This window comes from Felis catus, chromosome A1 (genome assembly GCF_018350175.1).
Source record: "Felis catus isolate Fca126 chromosome A1, F.catus_Fca126_mat1.0, whole genome shotgun sequence".
NCBI classification, from domain to species: Eukaryota; Metazoa; Chordata; class Mammalia; order Carnivora; family Felidae; genus Felis; species Felis catus.
The window spans coordinates 123,240,845-123,257,451 of record NC_058368.1 but is presented as its reverse complement, the minus strand read 5'-3'; the positions used below and the strand labels follow the sequence as shown (position 1 = coordinate 123,257,451).

General features: G+C 38.3%; 1 protein-coding gene across 2 annotated transcripts in view; it reads right to left on the bottom strand.

The window, feature by feature from the left end:
- Positions 1–7,005: 7,005 nt before the first annotated feature.
- The window catches only part of SPINK5 (serine peptidase inhibitor Kazal type 5), a 76,383-nt gene continuing 66,781 nt past the window's right edge, over positions 7,006–16,607 (bottom strand). For both annotated transcript variants that reach the window (XM_019834057.2, XM_019834066.2), the window contains 3 exons: positions 12,607–12,737; positions 9,789–9,879; positions 7,006–7,306 (listed from right to left, as the gene is read on the bottom strand). In XM_019834057.2, the coding sequence (XP_019689616.2) occupies positions 7,298–7,306; positions 9,789–9,879; positions 12,607–12,737 (231 nt within the window). In that variant the 3' untranslated portion in view covers positions 7,006–7,297. The remainder of the gene's footprint in view (positions 7,307–9,788; positions 9,880–12,606; positions 12,738–16,607) is intronic.

Sequence of the window (16,607 nt, the reverse complement as noted above, 5' to 3'; positions counted from 1 at the left end):
AAGAGCCCCTGCTTTTCCACCACATACTATAAGGCTCCATGCAAATCCATTTGAAAACTGACCTAGAAAACACACACAAAAGGAAGTGAGGCCCTGGGAGGGAGAATATCTTGTCCAAGACCATGCAGTGAAATAAATCCCTAGATTCTAGCACAGGATTTATTCTGCTAATGCCGTAACTTCTCAAACCATCACACAGCCCTGGGTCAGCATGGGGTTTCTGTCCCGACTTGGTATCCCAGAGAAGGTGAGGAAGTATTTGCTGCCTGGGTCCTGCACTCAATTCTCTACTGCTATCTGGACATCACCATCCTGGCATCCCATAGGATCTTCTAGTTCAATATGTTCCTAGCAAACTTTGTTGCTAAATCTCATTTTTAGTGGCTTCTCTCCAGTTTCACTCTGCTAATATCTGCCAGTAGCAACCCAATCCAGGAAAACTTAGAGGAGTCTTCGTTTCTTCTGATTTTCATACTCACAGCCAATCTCTCACCAACTAGGCTTTAATTTGTGTGTGTGTGTGTTTCTCTCCAGAAAGAATATAAGGGTTTTTGTTTGTTTGATGTTTTTTTTAAAATTCAGAGTTCAAGAATAATACCTCCTAAATCTACTTCCCATATTCCTTCCTTTCTGGAAATTCCCACAGGAATGACAGAGAAATTAACCCTGTCAACAAATTCTACCAACACTACATTTTTCTTCCTTTTGCCATCTACTCAGTAACTATCTAAAGATTTAAAATGAGTGTGTAGGATTGTGTAAAATTCAGCATCATCACAATACATTGCCCAAATCAAAAGTTGTCCCAAAGCGACTTCAAATCCATACCAACTTCTGTTACCAGTTCCTCTACAGGTTCAAGATCTTGTTTCAAAAATAATTGATTGGCTGTGATTCAAGGGAAGCAAGCCCTTGATGTGGATATGAATCCCACATGAAGTCCTGGCAACCCTCAATAAGATCCACACATAGTAGGTGTGAGCTTTGATCAATAATGTAGATGTACAAAATTATCTATTCCTTCTTTTTCTCTAAATAAAATTATAAAATTTCTCTAAATAAACTGATTCCAAGTCCTCTGTTCTGCTGGGTTTTGGGGACATTTGGTCTCATTCATTATTGGGGTTTATGAGGATCTGAGCTGTTTAGCAGGTGCCCAGAAAATCAGAAGAGGCCCTCTGATCTCTAGACAGTCATGGTGGCTGCCTGCATCTTGATGGTCCAGTCCAGACATAAATGGTTCCCTTCCCTGAGGTTGTTCCCTGATTCTGTGCCACTCATGGGACAGAGTGATTTTCGATTGAGATTGAGAACTGTTGACTCCAGGGTTCAGCAGACACCTTTTACAGTCAAGCATCAGCAGTCTTTTGCTGTTTGAGGATGCTGCCAGGCAGCAGTGTTAGGCAGTGTCAGAACTTGGTCGCTTTCATTTCTCTTGAAAATTTTACTATTTGGGTTACTTCCCAAAGCACTCAAGCCATGAAGGATAATTTCTTGCCTATTATTTATGCTTTTGTCCAGTGTAGCTGAAATAAACTACACACTGTTTTCTTAGAGCTTTGTGATAGAGGGGAAGGAAAGATACAAAAAAAAAACCCAAAAAAACAAAAAAAACAAAAAAAACCTAGTTAACAGCTTTTGACTATTGCTCTTATTGTAGATGTTGTGTTATTATTTCTTCTTTGACTTGACATACTGACATTAAAATGACTATCAATGTTTGTTTTCTCTGGAATATCTTGTGCTTCTGGGTAAGTGCTAATTGGGCTATATAGCTCCACCAGCAAATCTTCAGTGGGCGCTTATAACTGGAAATCACTCAGCTGTCTACTCCTCTTTTGAATGCATAGGAACAACTTCTGGGTGGAGAAGGATGTGGCATTTCCTGCTTGATTTATTAATGTCTGTCCTGTGATCAAAGGCTGTGACTTACGCAAATATCCCCTGTGAACACACCTTGTCCATAACTCACTTGTAGAGACCGTGGCAAGTTCTGTCCTCAGAACAGAAGTTCTGGCAACTTTCACACTTAAAATTCCAGGCACAAAATTGATCCAGAGGTGAGAATATAATAGTTGAAAACTTCTTACTTTATTACTGCTTCCAAGACTTCTTTCATGTAAGTCAAGCCACTGGAATTCACTTTTCATCACTAATCCCATTACTATGTGCTAAAAAATCAGCACATGTACTCTCTGTCCTGCCACACACTCCCTAGATTTGGAATTGAATTATTCCACACATAAACAGAGGTGACCATTTCTTTAGGACATGAGCAATATTCTGGATCACTAGATGAAAAATCCATTCCTTTTTATCTGAAAACATAATCAGATAATGTTATTTGTATGAAGAGCATGGAACTAGGGTTCATGAAGCCAGAGGGAATGGTATAAGGAACATGAGATTAAAAACCACTTAGCTGAATTTGTATTTCTGATTTTGGGTAAGCTCAGAAAATCACTTCCCCCCTCTGGGTTTCAGGATTCCCATATCTGAAACATGTTGGATAAGTCATCTCTAGTTTTTCTCTAACTCTGTCAATCTGAGATTTTATCAACCTTAAATACAATAATCTTTTGCTGATTGAGACCTTATCAGTACATATTACATATTTAGCTGATAACAAAATTAGTTGGTTGAAAGTACAATGTCAATTACAACAGTACACTTCACAACATATTTTCTGGGCTCATGCTACTCTTTGCATTCCTCTTCAGCTGCAGCTTTTGCTAATATTTCTGAGAAACGCCTCATGAATCTATCTAGCCTACAGGGGTAGTGGGGAGGGAGATACATCTTATAAGTTCATATTTTCAAGTAACTAGTTTGTTTTCAGCTATTAGTGTCAGCAATTTTTTATTTGTACCAGGAAGAGTTTCGAGTTAATCTTGGGGGCTAGAGAAGCCACTTACAGGTTTTAAGAATAATACCGTCAGATTTGGATTTCAGAGCATTACCCTGCCTACAGTAAAGAATTTGATGGAAGGGAGAAGGCTGTAGAGGGAGATCATTTATAAGAATGATATGGCCAGTCATGAAGGGATTGACTATGGCTTGAACTGGAGTTTATTGGATGCAGTGATTGACTCTATGGAGGATGAAAAGGAGAGGAGAAGATAGAAGACAATGTCTAGAGTTCAGGTTTGTCTCGTTTTGCTTTGTTCTGGTACAGTGTGGCTGCTTCATAGGAGTCTTCAAAAATTTAAACTGGGGAATTAAACAGATCTGTGTTTGGAAGAGGTCATTTGGAGTTTTTCATTTTTTTTTTAAAGTTTATTTATTTATTTATTTTGAGTGAGAAACAGTGCACACACAAGCCGGGAGGGGCAGAAAGAGAAGAGAGAGAGAGAATCCCAAGCAGTCTCTGTGCTAACAGTGATCCCATGGGGCTCCATCCCATGAACCATGAGATCATGACCTGAGCGGAAACCAAGGGTCGGATGCTTAACAGACTGAGCCACCCAGGTGCCCTTGGAGTTTTTTCTTTGTTTGTTTGTTTGTTTGTTTGTTTGTTTTAAGAGAGAGCTGTAAAGGAGGGAAACAAACAAGTCTGTTGAAAGGCCATTGGAAAATTCTGTTGGAGAAAAAAAGAGGGTCTAAAATTCATTAAAAAATATTACAAGTACTGTAACAGATTAGAATGGCAAAAGTACATTGTTTTCTGATAGCTTCGTGATACAGGAGAAGCAAAGATATAATGAAAAGTAGTTAATAGCATAGAATGACTTGGAGGAAGACAGCACATTATCCCTCAAAATAATCTGGAAGGAGCTCTATGGTCACATGAAATTTCCATTAAGGATGACAAATATTTTGTTTGATTTCTTTCCTGGGACTAATCCTCATATGACAAAGTCCTTGCCTCTGTTCTCTCCTCATGCTCAAAGAATGATTTATAGTCACATGTTATTTAGATAGAACTTTCATTTCAATACTGGAAAGAAAAAGGGACTTATGTGCCACAATGGCATCAAAGAAAGAACAGGAATGTCTTGCTATGTTTTTTTTTTTTCCAGGAAGAAAACAGATACCCTCATCATTATAAAGACCACAGGACATATTGACTTCATTTACCATTATCTCTGTGTAAAATATGATATTGTCTTTGGTCAAAGTCAACCAAGAAGGCCACAAAGAATATTGGATTGGGGTACAAATGTGAGTCTTGCCATGTGCTTTTTTCAGTTCCAAGCACATATTAAATGTTTAGAAATGTCAACATTTATTATTTCTCTTATTTTATTCTATTATTATATTTCTATTTTATTTTCTATTATCATGGAGTGAGAAGTGTGGTTGGTGTTTAAAAGTACAGAAGGGGGCAAAGAGAAGACAAACATGTTACAAAGAAGAGGGACAACTGACAGATTCCTACCTATTAGTGAGTTCCAGCCCACGGGTCAAACCTGGTTCACCACCTATTTTTATAAATATACATGGAACACAGCCACGTATATTTATTTACATAATGTAAATTCATTTATTCACACAACAACAGCATAGAGTGGTGGTGACAGAAACTATTTATCCCACAAAGCCTAAAATATTTACTATCTGGCTGTTTACAGAAAAATTTTCCCTACCCATAGTGTAGGTAAGTATTCTCCTTGGGTGTTTGTGTAGCCTTGAGAGAAAGAGGAAGATCTCAGGTGAGTCCCTTACATGAGAAAATAAAGGAGTTGACAGTGGTAGATGTATGAAAACCCATATTCTGAAAATGGAATCTGAAAGAGCATCAGTTATAGAGAAATGCATAAGTCTGTGAGAGTGACCAAGAAGAGGTGATATAAATAGTTTTGTTTTTTTTTTAGTTCCAACACAGGATCATTTGTCACGTCCTGGTCTACAATTTTAGAGCTGGTTTGTGTAACCTCAGTGAGATGGGTCCAGTTTTCATCTGCCTACCATCCATCAAGACATAACTCAAGAAGCAACTCAAAAATTAGTTTACTTGATTATTAATGCAGCTATTTTGTTGTGACCGTTGTGACACAGATGACATTTTATATTCACCTCTAGTTTGTGTCCCCCCACCAAAAAAATCAACTTTCAGCTTTGTTTTAAATTCCAAGTAACATGTTCAACACATTCACACTCAACCCCAATCCCTGCAACTCAGTCCACTCTCTATTTTTCTTGGTACCCATCCCATTCCTGACATCTGCACCCCCCACTTTACTCTTGACCTTCCCTGGGTCCCTGAGCCTTTTTCCATCTCCCTGTTTAATCCCACTCCAGACCATCTTATCCTCCACTCCATCCTATTCCTAAACCACATTTGCCCTGGTGCTCAGAATGACTATCAAGGATTGGTTAAGTCTTAAACATGGGTAACAAAGTTTTTGTGCATATTAGCTAATAATGATAATCATAATAGAAAAAATAATGAAAGTTGAATATTTGTAAACGGTTTATTGTTTATATTTCAAATGTTCAAAGTGACATAAAAAAGCAACTACTTCTCAAAAAACAATATGTCTTGGCCATGAAAATAGAGTTTCTGGATTTCCGAGAACTACCCACTTAGGAGATACAATCTCATGTTAAAGAATCTCTAACCCATCCCTTATATCCTGGAATTGCCAAAGAAAATAGCAACATTGTTTTCTCACTTTTTTTTCTTTCCAGAAATGACAGTATTTTCATGCTTGAAAAAAAAAAAAGGATTTATAACCTTTTTTTTTTTTCTGTTACCTTAATAATAACATAAGGGGAAAAACAGCATAGAATTGATTTTTCACGCAGTTACAAAGGACAATGATTACAAAATCCTAACTGTAATTGCCCTAGCAACAACTTATCTAAGAGAAAAGGGCAGAGGAAAAAAACAAAGTTAACTCCCCAAATCCAAGTAGACCTACCATTCTGGGTACAGTTCTTCAGCTGAGAACAACTTCAACCATGATGGATTCTCCATAGCTTTTTCCCTCTAGGATGTGTTTATCCAATCTAGGTGCTGTCACAGGACGTCAGTATCAAGATGCTGAACGTGACAGAGTTTCAGCGCTGAGGCAGGAGCTTACAAGTTGTTCCATCCCACCCCTACCTCGCACTTGTATTCCCTGGTTAATTTCTCAAGTGCATTAGCTCACTGTCTCATTTGGTGGCCTCTAGCTACATGTAGCACTTGAAATGTGGTTGGTCCAAACAGGTATGCTGTGAATATAAAATATCAATGACCTGCTAAAATGAAAGTGTATATTGACTATATTTTGAAATAATAAGAGTTTTGACATACTGGGTTCTAAATAAAATACATTATTGGGGCGCCTGGGTGGCGCAGTCGGTTAAGCGTCCGACTTCAGCCAGGTCACGATCTCACGGTCCGTGAGTTCGAGCCCCACGTCAGGCTCTGGGCTGATGGCTCAGAGCCTGGAGCCTGTTTCCAATTCTGTGTCTCCCTCTCTCTCTGCCCCTCCCCCGTTCATGCTCTGTCTCTCTCTGTCCCAAAAATAAATAAACGTTGAAAAAAAAATTAAAAAAACATTATTAAAGTTGATTTTACCCATTTCTTTACCTACTAGAAAATTTGAGATTACATGTGACTTGAATTCTTTTTCTATTGGATTGTGCTGCTCTAGAGATTTGCAACACACTGGTAATTCTCATCTGCTTAGTCTTCTCCCAGACTGTGATATAGGAAATGGTCAATAGGCAACACGACCGAATCTGAGAAACTACTGGTTTGTGTCTTTGGATGGTATCTGTGTCACAGAGGTAGTTACGCTCTGCATGGAAATACGGAAGTTACATAGGAGAGCTGGTAAAGTGACAGATACGGAAGGTGATTCATAGCTGGTTTGGCTTTATACAGCTCTTGAATGCCTGGATCCCATACCTCCTTACCTCTCTTCTAGACATTTCTTCCTAACTAGGACAGCAACTTGAAACTGAAAAAAAAGTGAGCATTTTGTGTCCACCAATAGCTTAGCAAGACAAAAGGGTAGTTTTCAGCTTCTGTAAAGCCTGTAAATCCAGGCAGTGATGAAGAAATCCCAGAAATAGTGTTCTGCTGGGTTTACTTTTATTGAACAAGTAGTTGAACAGACAGCATTGTGATCAGGAGATTTTCAAGCACGGACAGATGGAGATATCTCTGTGCCCTTGGATCACAGATTCTAGGAGGAAAGAGATGGGAAAGACTGAAAGTCAGTGAGTCCATTCCCCCAACAGCACTGTATCATTTTCTATAGTAAATAAGAAGCTCTGAAGAATTCTTTGTATATACAGATGGTGAGAGGCGATTCAGAATTAGGGCATATATTTTCCCTCATGGCTTTCACCAATTCTTCCATCATTTGTCCTGGAAGAGAAGATGGATAGTTTAGGTGCTAGAAACTCAGAGATATAATAGAGATGTGGGCTATACATTTATAGTTATGTTGTAGTTAGAGAAATCCACAGATCACTGCATTCTGCCACGAACTCACCATTTAAAATCACTTCCACATTTATTCAATTGATTCAATGAGTACTGGACACCTAGTACATACTACCTGTTGAGACAGACACAAATACGAACTCTGTGCTTGATTACATGTGGTCCTCATGGTAATGAAAAGAGGTAGGTGTCATTAACATCGTTTCACAGAGCAGGGAACTGAGCTCCAGAGAAGGCTAGTGACTTGCCAAGGTCTCACATTTGGTCAGACCTTAAATCCAATTCCTCCAACACTGATGCTTTACTATTATAGCTTCTTTGGGTTGTAAGAATTTAATCATCTCTCTGATTTTTAGAAGAAGGCAAGGGCCTCAGGAAGTTTTCTTCCATATTCCTGTGTGTTATCAGCTAGTACCACCTGGAGCACCAGGAGCACTGTTGTTCCAAACCTAAACCTCCAGTTTAGTCCTCACATCCACCCCAGGAGATTTACTTTGGTTTGAAAGTGGAAATCTATGGTCTCATTACATCTTTGAAAATCTTTGTCAGGAAATTTCCTTTCAAGGTAGCTAATTTTTATTTAATTGAGATATGTAATCCCTTTTCTAGAGCTCCTGGTTTTCAGAATCTCCTGATAACCAAGGGATAGTAGCAGAGCATAAGCTCTGAAGTCAGAAGACCTATACCAGACCCAAAATGTAATATTGAATAATTCTGGTAATTGCAGGATCTTCCCTGGGCTGATTTTCTATAAAATCGGAAAGATAATAATCCCTGTCCTAATCACAGGCCTACTGTGAAGATGCACACAAGGGAAGAGCACATAAAATTCTGAGTTACATAAATCATAGTAGTTATCGTACAATAGAAAATACTTCTTAGATATTAAATGTAAGTATGCGTTCTAGGATCCTTGGTCTGTTATTGCAGGAAAGTTGTGATCTGGCGTTTAATTCATTCTTCAGACTCCAGACTGTCTTATAGAATCTTTCTATACAGGAACAAAGTTCAGGCAATAGGTTTCGACCTCCAGGACACGCATCATCATAGTCATCAGAGCAATGCTGGGCCATCACCCACCTGTACCACCTTGGTGTATCCAAGATCACACCACGAATCCTACAGAGGGAACTGAACCCATGTTCGGGACATCTTTTGTTCTAATGATTTATTCCATCATCTAACACCATAAATAAGTCCTGTTGTTAATAATGTCTGTTACATAATTCTAGTGGAAAGAACACACCCAAAAATGAAAGGAAGGCACTCTCTTACAAAACCTTTTATAATGCTTAGCCCTGGCAAGATTCTTCCTTATTTGAATAAATACATCTTATCAGTATTTCCTATGGCAAATTCCTCATAAAGTACTTTTTGTCAACTTGTCTACATGAGATAACAGCATGATATGGTCGGAGGTGTGGTCTTTAGGATTCACATAAAGAGTATTTTTACATCCCTGCCCTGAGTTATATGTAACAGGGTATGTTTGTGAGATGGGAGGGGATAGTATATTCTGTCAATAAGGAACAAACCACTAATTATTTAAATGTAATAGTTAAAAAAGAATTTATATGTAATAAGACAGCAAACACAATAATAGGAGTAGAGCAAAAGTTTATACCTTTTCTTTATGGATGTGTAGAATCCAGAGAAAAGAGATGACCGTCAAGCACACACGAGGAAAAAGGAAGGTCTCCTGATTTCACCGCTATACTCTGCCCACTCTACCTGGCCTTCTAGCCGCTAACGTAAAACCCAAAACACTTAGCTTACGCCTCTTATTTTTCCAGTTTGCCATGTCAAGGCTCACTGAGTAGTTCTTTTGAACATGGTCTCATCTAGTGTTGCTTCAGAGCCCCAAATCTGGCAGAGAGGTTTCCAATTCCATTATTGCCAAAGCTTTTTACGGCAGTGGAGTGGCATGAAACCAGTTGTGAATAATAAGAAATATTTTTTTAGTAAATGTAATTGATTAAAATATTTTGTTTTATTGAATACAAATATATATTTTAACATCAAATGTAAATTTATTAAGCTATAATTCGTTAATATTATTAAAAATACATAAGCACTCTACCAGGGTCTGTTCCTCTAAGTTTATACTATGGACTCTTTGTCTAAGTTCATACTTAGACAAATGTCCCCTGACGGGACATTGCTTATAAACAATCTCTTAATGATCCCAGTAAACAGTAAATATTTTAAAATATTAACTATTATATTATTATCCCTGCATATTTCAGTAATTACTTAATTATCTTCACAAGGAAGACGTGACCAGTTCTGGGGTCACGTGACCCAGTGTCACTTCCCTAGCCGAGAAACGTCCATCAGCCAGTGGAAGACACAGAAGCAGAACCAATTGGCTCTGACACTGTAATCATGAATATGGTGTACTTACAGATGCTGGCACATCAAGAGGTGTTGTTCCTGGGGTGCTGTTCTCTTCACACCTCCCTTCACTGCGTATGTGTGTGTTAGTCTGGCGTATTCTAAAACAGAACAGAGGAAATTTAAAGGCTGGAAAAACTCACAGTTATAATGAGAAAACAACAAGGATCAATGTGGGTGACATCTGGGCATCACACCAGAACTGAAATTAAAGGTAGGACCTGGGATCTGAATTCAACTATTATCCAGTAGGGATCACCCAGGTTCAGTCCTCTCTTCAGATTCAGCTCCAAATTCATTCCCCAGTCCTAGATCCATTCCATCGCATTTCAATCCACCTATCTACTTATGAAATTGTTCAACGTTGGAAATAAACCTGGAAACTATCTAGTCCAAAGCCATTATTTTACAGGTGGGAAAACTAGATAATGTGGGATTACAAAATATAATACATATATATAATAAAATATGTAAAATATACTAAATATAGAATATAGATTTTATAAAATATAACAATACATAATCAGTTTGAATTTTATTGCTGGAAAAAATCTTAAAAGGTATGAAATTTTAATGCCTCTCTTAAGAAATATCATACATTAAACATCTACTCGTTTGCCTCTGTGATGAGAAACTCACTATCTATCAAGATAATTTGCCTTGTCTTTGGACATTGCTCAAGTCGAAATGGCTTCCCTCTAACTTCCTCTGAGAACACAGAAACCAGTACTATTCTCTCTTGCTTGGATAGCCTGGATCTTCTCTCCATAATATATATTTCCAGTTCCCTTAGGTAAAAAATCCATCCTGAGGCATGCTTTATTAATATTTTTACCATTGAAGTGTGTGACTCAATGTTCCCTTGACTAGAGTATCACTTGTTATGGGTTTATACAGTTAATGGAATGACTAAAGAACACTGGGTGGATAATTTAGGCTCTGACCTTTACAATAATGGGAAGTTGAAAATTTTCTGGGCTGAAGAGAAGGCATATATAAAACAAATTCCTGAATGGTTGCATTCATTTCTTGAATGGAGATTTCTTAATTCTTAAAACTCTGTAAGATCCATGGATGGATTTCAAGAGATTTATGTGCCCATAGATAATAAACACACAAATTATTATTTTTTTTTAATTTTTCAACGTTTTTTTATTTATTTTTGGGACAGAGAGAGACAGAGCATGAACGGGGGAGGGGCAGAGAGAGAGGGAGACACAGAATCGGAAACAGGCTCCAGGCTCCGAGCCATCAGCCCAGAGCCTGACGCGGGGCTCGAACTCACGGACCGCGAGATCATGACCTGGCTGAAGTCGGACGCTTAACCGACTGCGCCACCCAGGCGCCCCTAAACACACAAATTATTAATGTTGCTTCATTTTTTTTTCTTTGCTGGAAAGAGGTAACTTTCTCCATATCGACAAAGAAATTTTTGATCCCCAAATGTTTAAAGAACTACCACCTTGGATACAGCAGTAGTGTAGTGGAAAGAAAAGAAAACTGTATTTAGATCTAAACCAACAAGGTTAAAATCCTGTTTGATCTACTTCCTAGCTTTGTGACTTTAAACAAATTACCTAGACTCTCTGAGCCTCAGAGTCATCCTCTGTACAATATAGTGAGGATTCAGTGAGAGGATTAAAGTGCAAGTGCTTTACCTACAGATGTGAGAACACATAAAACAGTCTTCAGATGTTATTCTAAGTGTATGAACTGCAGAGTGTACCATCCTCACATTCTGACCTTTGCTTATAGTGTCCTCAGAAGACTAGAACATACATGGACTACAGTGTAAATCTAGGTGGGGTGAGGCAGGATGGAAAAGTCAAGATTTGTCACCATGCTTTCACTTCGAGCTGGCCCAATGGAGGCTGGGAACGGAGGGGAGGGTAAGACAGTATTTGAGCAGAAAAGCAACAGAGCTAAAACCAATGATGACAGTATTAAAACAAATCCCTTATATTTAATTTCAAATAAAAATGGCAATTTTTCTTAACAACCTAGTGAAGTCAGCTGGCTCAGAGAACAGTGTGCACTTCTCCAGTGGAAAAACTGAATCTCAGAATGATAATATGCCCAAGATGCACAAATCTGAGAGCCCACAGCAAGTCTGCCATTTGTTCCCAGTTGCTTTCTCTTGCATGACACCACTTCTTCACCAAGAAGACCTGGAGAGGATCTGAAATACCTGGCTATCAGGTAGTCAACAGGCCCAGTAGAGATTATAGGCTGGGCTGACTCAACACAGCAATAATTCTCAACTTTTTCCTTTTTATATAGTGGGTGGACGATGTTCACATTTTCCTGAGTATACATGGGCTAATAGAGACTTTCTCTAATTGTTATAACCCCACCACTTTTCCTTTCTCTTCTACTCAGTAAAGTATGTAAGCAATTTAGCCAAAAGGATAATCTTCAGTCTTCTCTATTTTTTTTTTAATTATTTTTTTAACATTTATTTATTTTTGAGACAGAGAGAGACAGAGCATGAACGGGGGAGGGGCAGAGAGAGAGGGAGACACAGAATCGGAAACAGGCTCCAGGCTCCGAGCCATCAGCCCAGAGCCTGACGCGGGGCTCGAACTCACAGACCGCGAGATCGTGACCTGGCTGAAGTTGGACGCTTAACCGACTGCGCCACCCAGGCGCCCCAGTCTTCTCTATTTTATATATGAATAAGATCATCCACAAATTTTGAATTTTTAACTGTTATGGTTAGTAAATTGGTACAACACACCTCAAATTGCTATCAGTGCAGTACTGTGGGTCAATACCACAGTCAAGAACCTCTACCCTTGAAGATATAATAGTGCAACTTGTAGACTTACAGGTTTTCATGACAGAGCATGCAGGGATTGTTGTATGTCTGGCCATCATCACCACAGACAGGATGTAAATTCTTTGGGCAAAGGTAACCCATCTTGGGTAATACTCGGTAGTGTTTGCACATCTCAGAATCCTGAGCAAGCAAAACATAAATCAGATTTTGTCAATGGCACTCAAGAGGGATGGGCTTGGAAAAACCTTTTGATTTCCTCAGTCACATCTGAATAAAAGATTAGTAAAGGAACTGTAACATAGGTCATAGACACTATTTAAAAATCAACCAACCCACTTCTAAATAACTCATGATTCAAAGTAATGTAGAAGTGTTTTGAACTGAATGATGACAAAACTACCAGATGTCAAATCACAGCAGCTAAAGCAGTGATATGGGGACAGTTGTAACAATTTTATAATTGACAAAGAAGAAAGTTTTAAGATCAGTGACCCAAACTTCCATGTCGAGAAGCTAGCAAATAATAAACAAACTAAACTCAAAGAAAATAGAAGAAAACAATAATACAGAAGAGAAATTAATGAAATAGAAAACAGAACAAAGCCAACCACTGGTTGTTTAAAAAGATTAATAAATTGATGAACAATTTGCAAAATTAATAAAAATCAAGAAATATACATTAGCAATATTAAAAATAAAAAGGGGGTTTCACTAGATATAGATATTAAAGCATGATGTGGATATGTTACAGCTATATGCCAATAAACATGACAACTGAGATGAAACTAATAAATTCCTTGAAAACCACTCTTTGAAACAGACTGAAAAGAGAAAATTTAATAGTATCATATCTGTAGCCATTCATACAGAAATACTTGTTTGCTAGTATAGTTGTTTAGATAAATAATTAAAACATCCAAATGGACTGCCTTAGATTATGATGAGTTCCATATTAATAGATAATCAGGGAGAATTTAGACAAGCACCGTCTATGAATCACTGACAAAGGCAGGACTGAACCACATATATCCTTAGTATTTTTTCATGTATCTGCTGCTACAAGGTTCAAAACTACTAGGATAAAGCATTATACAGAAACAACAAAGACAGGCTGCTTCTCTTTTTTCTTCTTTTTATACATTAAAAAAAATTTTTTTTTAATGTTCATTTATTTTTGAGAGAGACAGAATGCAAGCAGGCGAGGGGCAGAGAGAGAGGGAGACACAGAATCTAAAGGAGGCTCCAAGCTCTGAGCTGTCAGCACAGAGCCCGACATGGGGCTTGAACTCACAAACCACGAGATCGTGACCTGAGCCAAAGTCGGATGCTTAACTGACTGAGCAACCCAGGCATCCCTGCTTCTCTTTTTTCTTATGTACTACAACAACTCTGAACCAAGTATGGTTGATTCTACCTTCAGAGCAGACCCAGGATCCAACCACCTCTCATGACTTCTACCACCACTGCAGTGGTATAAACTACCATCATCTCTTCCATTGATCACTGCTATGACTAACCAGCTGTCCAGATTTTGCTCTTGCCTCCCTGTAGTTTATTTTCAATATATTATGCAAAGTTATTCTTTTAAAAAATAAATCAGATCACATCACTCCGCTTTATAAAACCTTGGTTCAGAATGATAGTCAGTGTCTTTATTTTTTAAATATTTTTTAATGTTTTATTTATTTTTGAGACACAGAAAGAGCATGAGTGGGAAGGGGCAGAGAGAGAGGGAGACACAGAATTTGAAGCAGGCTTTAGGCTCCAAGCTGTCAGCACAGAGCCCGACACAGGGCTCGAACTCATGGACCATGAGATCATGACCTGAGCCCAAGTCTGAAGCCCAACCAACTGAGCCACCCAGTATCTTTACTGAGGGGCCCCTCAGTATCTTTAGTCTGGTCTACAAAATCCTATATAATATGGCCTTCTGTTACTTTAATGACCTCCTCTTCTATGGCTCTCTTTGAGGTTACTCTATTTCAGCTACACTGGATTCTTTGCTGTCTTTAACCCCTTCCTTGGAGCTTTGCTATTCTTTTCTTGGAATGCTGTCTTCTCACTTACATGTATGGAATCAATCCCATTAGGCATTGGTGTAAATGTCACCTCAGAGTGCTTTCCTGTACAGGCTACTTAAAATTGTATCCCCCCCTTACTCCGATCCCAGTATTTGCTACATCGTTATTTTATTTTATTATCCCCTTGGATTTACACTTTATTAATTCGTGTTATCGATTACCTATGTTCTTCAAATATAAACTCCATGAGTGTAGACAGTTTCATCTGCTGTGTTTATGGCTATCATTCTCATACACATAAATAATGCTTGGAAAATGTGGGTGTTCAATAAACATTTGTCGAATGAATGGATGGATGATGAAATGAATAATGGATATGGTTCTCATCTCCAAGGAAAAGCTCAGCTCAAAATGAGATTGTACATTAGGAAGAACCTTGATGAGGCTTCTGGTCTGCTGGCAATATCTCATTTCTTGACCTAGGTGCTATTATCACAGGTGTGGTCCCTTTGTGATATTTCATGTAGCTGTACACTCATGAAAAGCATACTTCTTCTATATGACTATTATACTTCAGTAAAATGTTTTAAAAAAAAAAAAAAGAACAGATTTTATTATTCCCAGTAGCCAAGATACAGAAACAACCTAAATGCCCATCAGTGGATGAGTGGATAAAGAATATGTGTTATAGGAATGCCTGGGTGGCTCAGTGGTTAAGCGTCCGACTTCAGCTCATGTCATGATCTTTCAGTTTGTGAGTTTGAGCCCCGCATTGGGCTCTGTGCTGACAGTGCAGAGCCTGGAGCACGCTTTAGATGCTGTGTGTGTGTTTCTCTCTGCTCTTCCCTCCCTCATTCTCGGTCTCTTTCAAGAATAAATAAACATTAAAAAAAATTTTTAAAAAAAGAATATGTGTTATATACACACCCATACACATCCACACACACCCACGCCACTGGAAAGAAGGAATTCCTACCATTTATGACAACTTAGATGAATCTTTAAGGCATAATGCTAGAGTCAGGCAGAGAAAGACAAATACTCTATGATATCACTTATATGTGGAAACCAAAAATTCAAAGTCAGAAACAGAGTACAGAATGATGGTTACCAGGGAAATAGGATTGGGGGAAATGGGAGATACTGGCCAAAGGGTACAAATATTCAGCTATAAGATAAATAAATTCTGGGGGTGTGATATACAGCATGGTGATTATAGCTAATAATGCTGTATTATATACTTGAAAGTTGGTAAGTGAAAAATCTTAAATGTTCTCAACACACACAAAAATGGTAATTATGTGAGATGATGGCAATGTTTGCTAACACTACGGTGGTATCATTTTGAAACAAAGAAGTGTACTAAATCAACACACTGTACCTCTTAAATTCACACAATGTTATATGTCAATTATATCTCAATAAAGCTGGGGAAAAAAAGAACAGATTTGTGAATAGTTTATCTTCATGCTTCTGGGATTCCTAGCGAAGTGTCTAATTTACTAGAAATATGTCATTACTATGTATTTCACTAGTGCAACTCATCTATTATCCTACTTAAATTGGGCAAATAATAAGATAAAATTCATGTTTGATACTTTTCTTTCTTTTTTTCTTGGTCATCGGACTAGGTGCTAAAGTCTCACTTTTAGGGGCCAATTTGATATTCTACTTCATGAGTATACTTCATGTTCTCTTACCCCCCTTTCCTCCTTTCTAGTCCCCACCTTGACAAAGCTCTAAAAAAGCAAACAGTGGAGCGCTTGGTTGGCTCAGTTCATTAAGCGTCCAGCTTCGACTCAGGTCATGATCACATGGTTCATGAATTTGAGCCTGACATTGGGCTCTCTGCTGCCAGAGCAGAGTCCACTTCAGATCCTCTGTCTCCCTCTCTCTCAGCCCCTCTCCCACTCGCACTCTCTCTCTCAGGCTAATTTACACTAAGGTATACATTACTGATGGCCTTCAACTTGTATTTTGAAGAAGCAAGTTTTAACCACTGTGAATTGCTAACTGGTGGAATTTCACA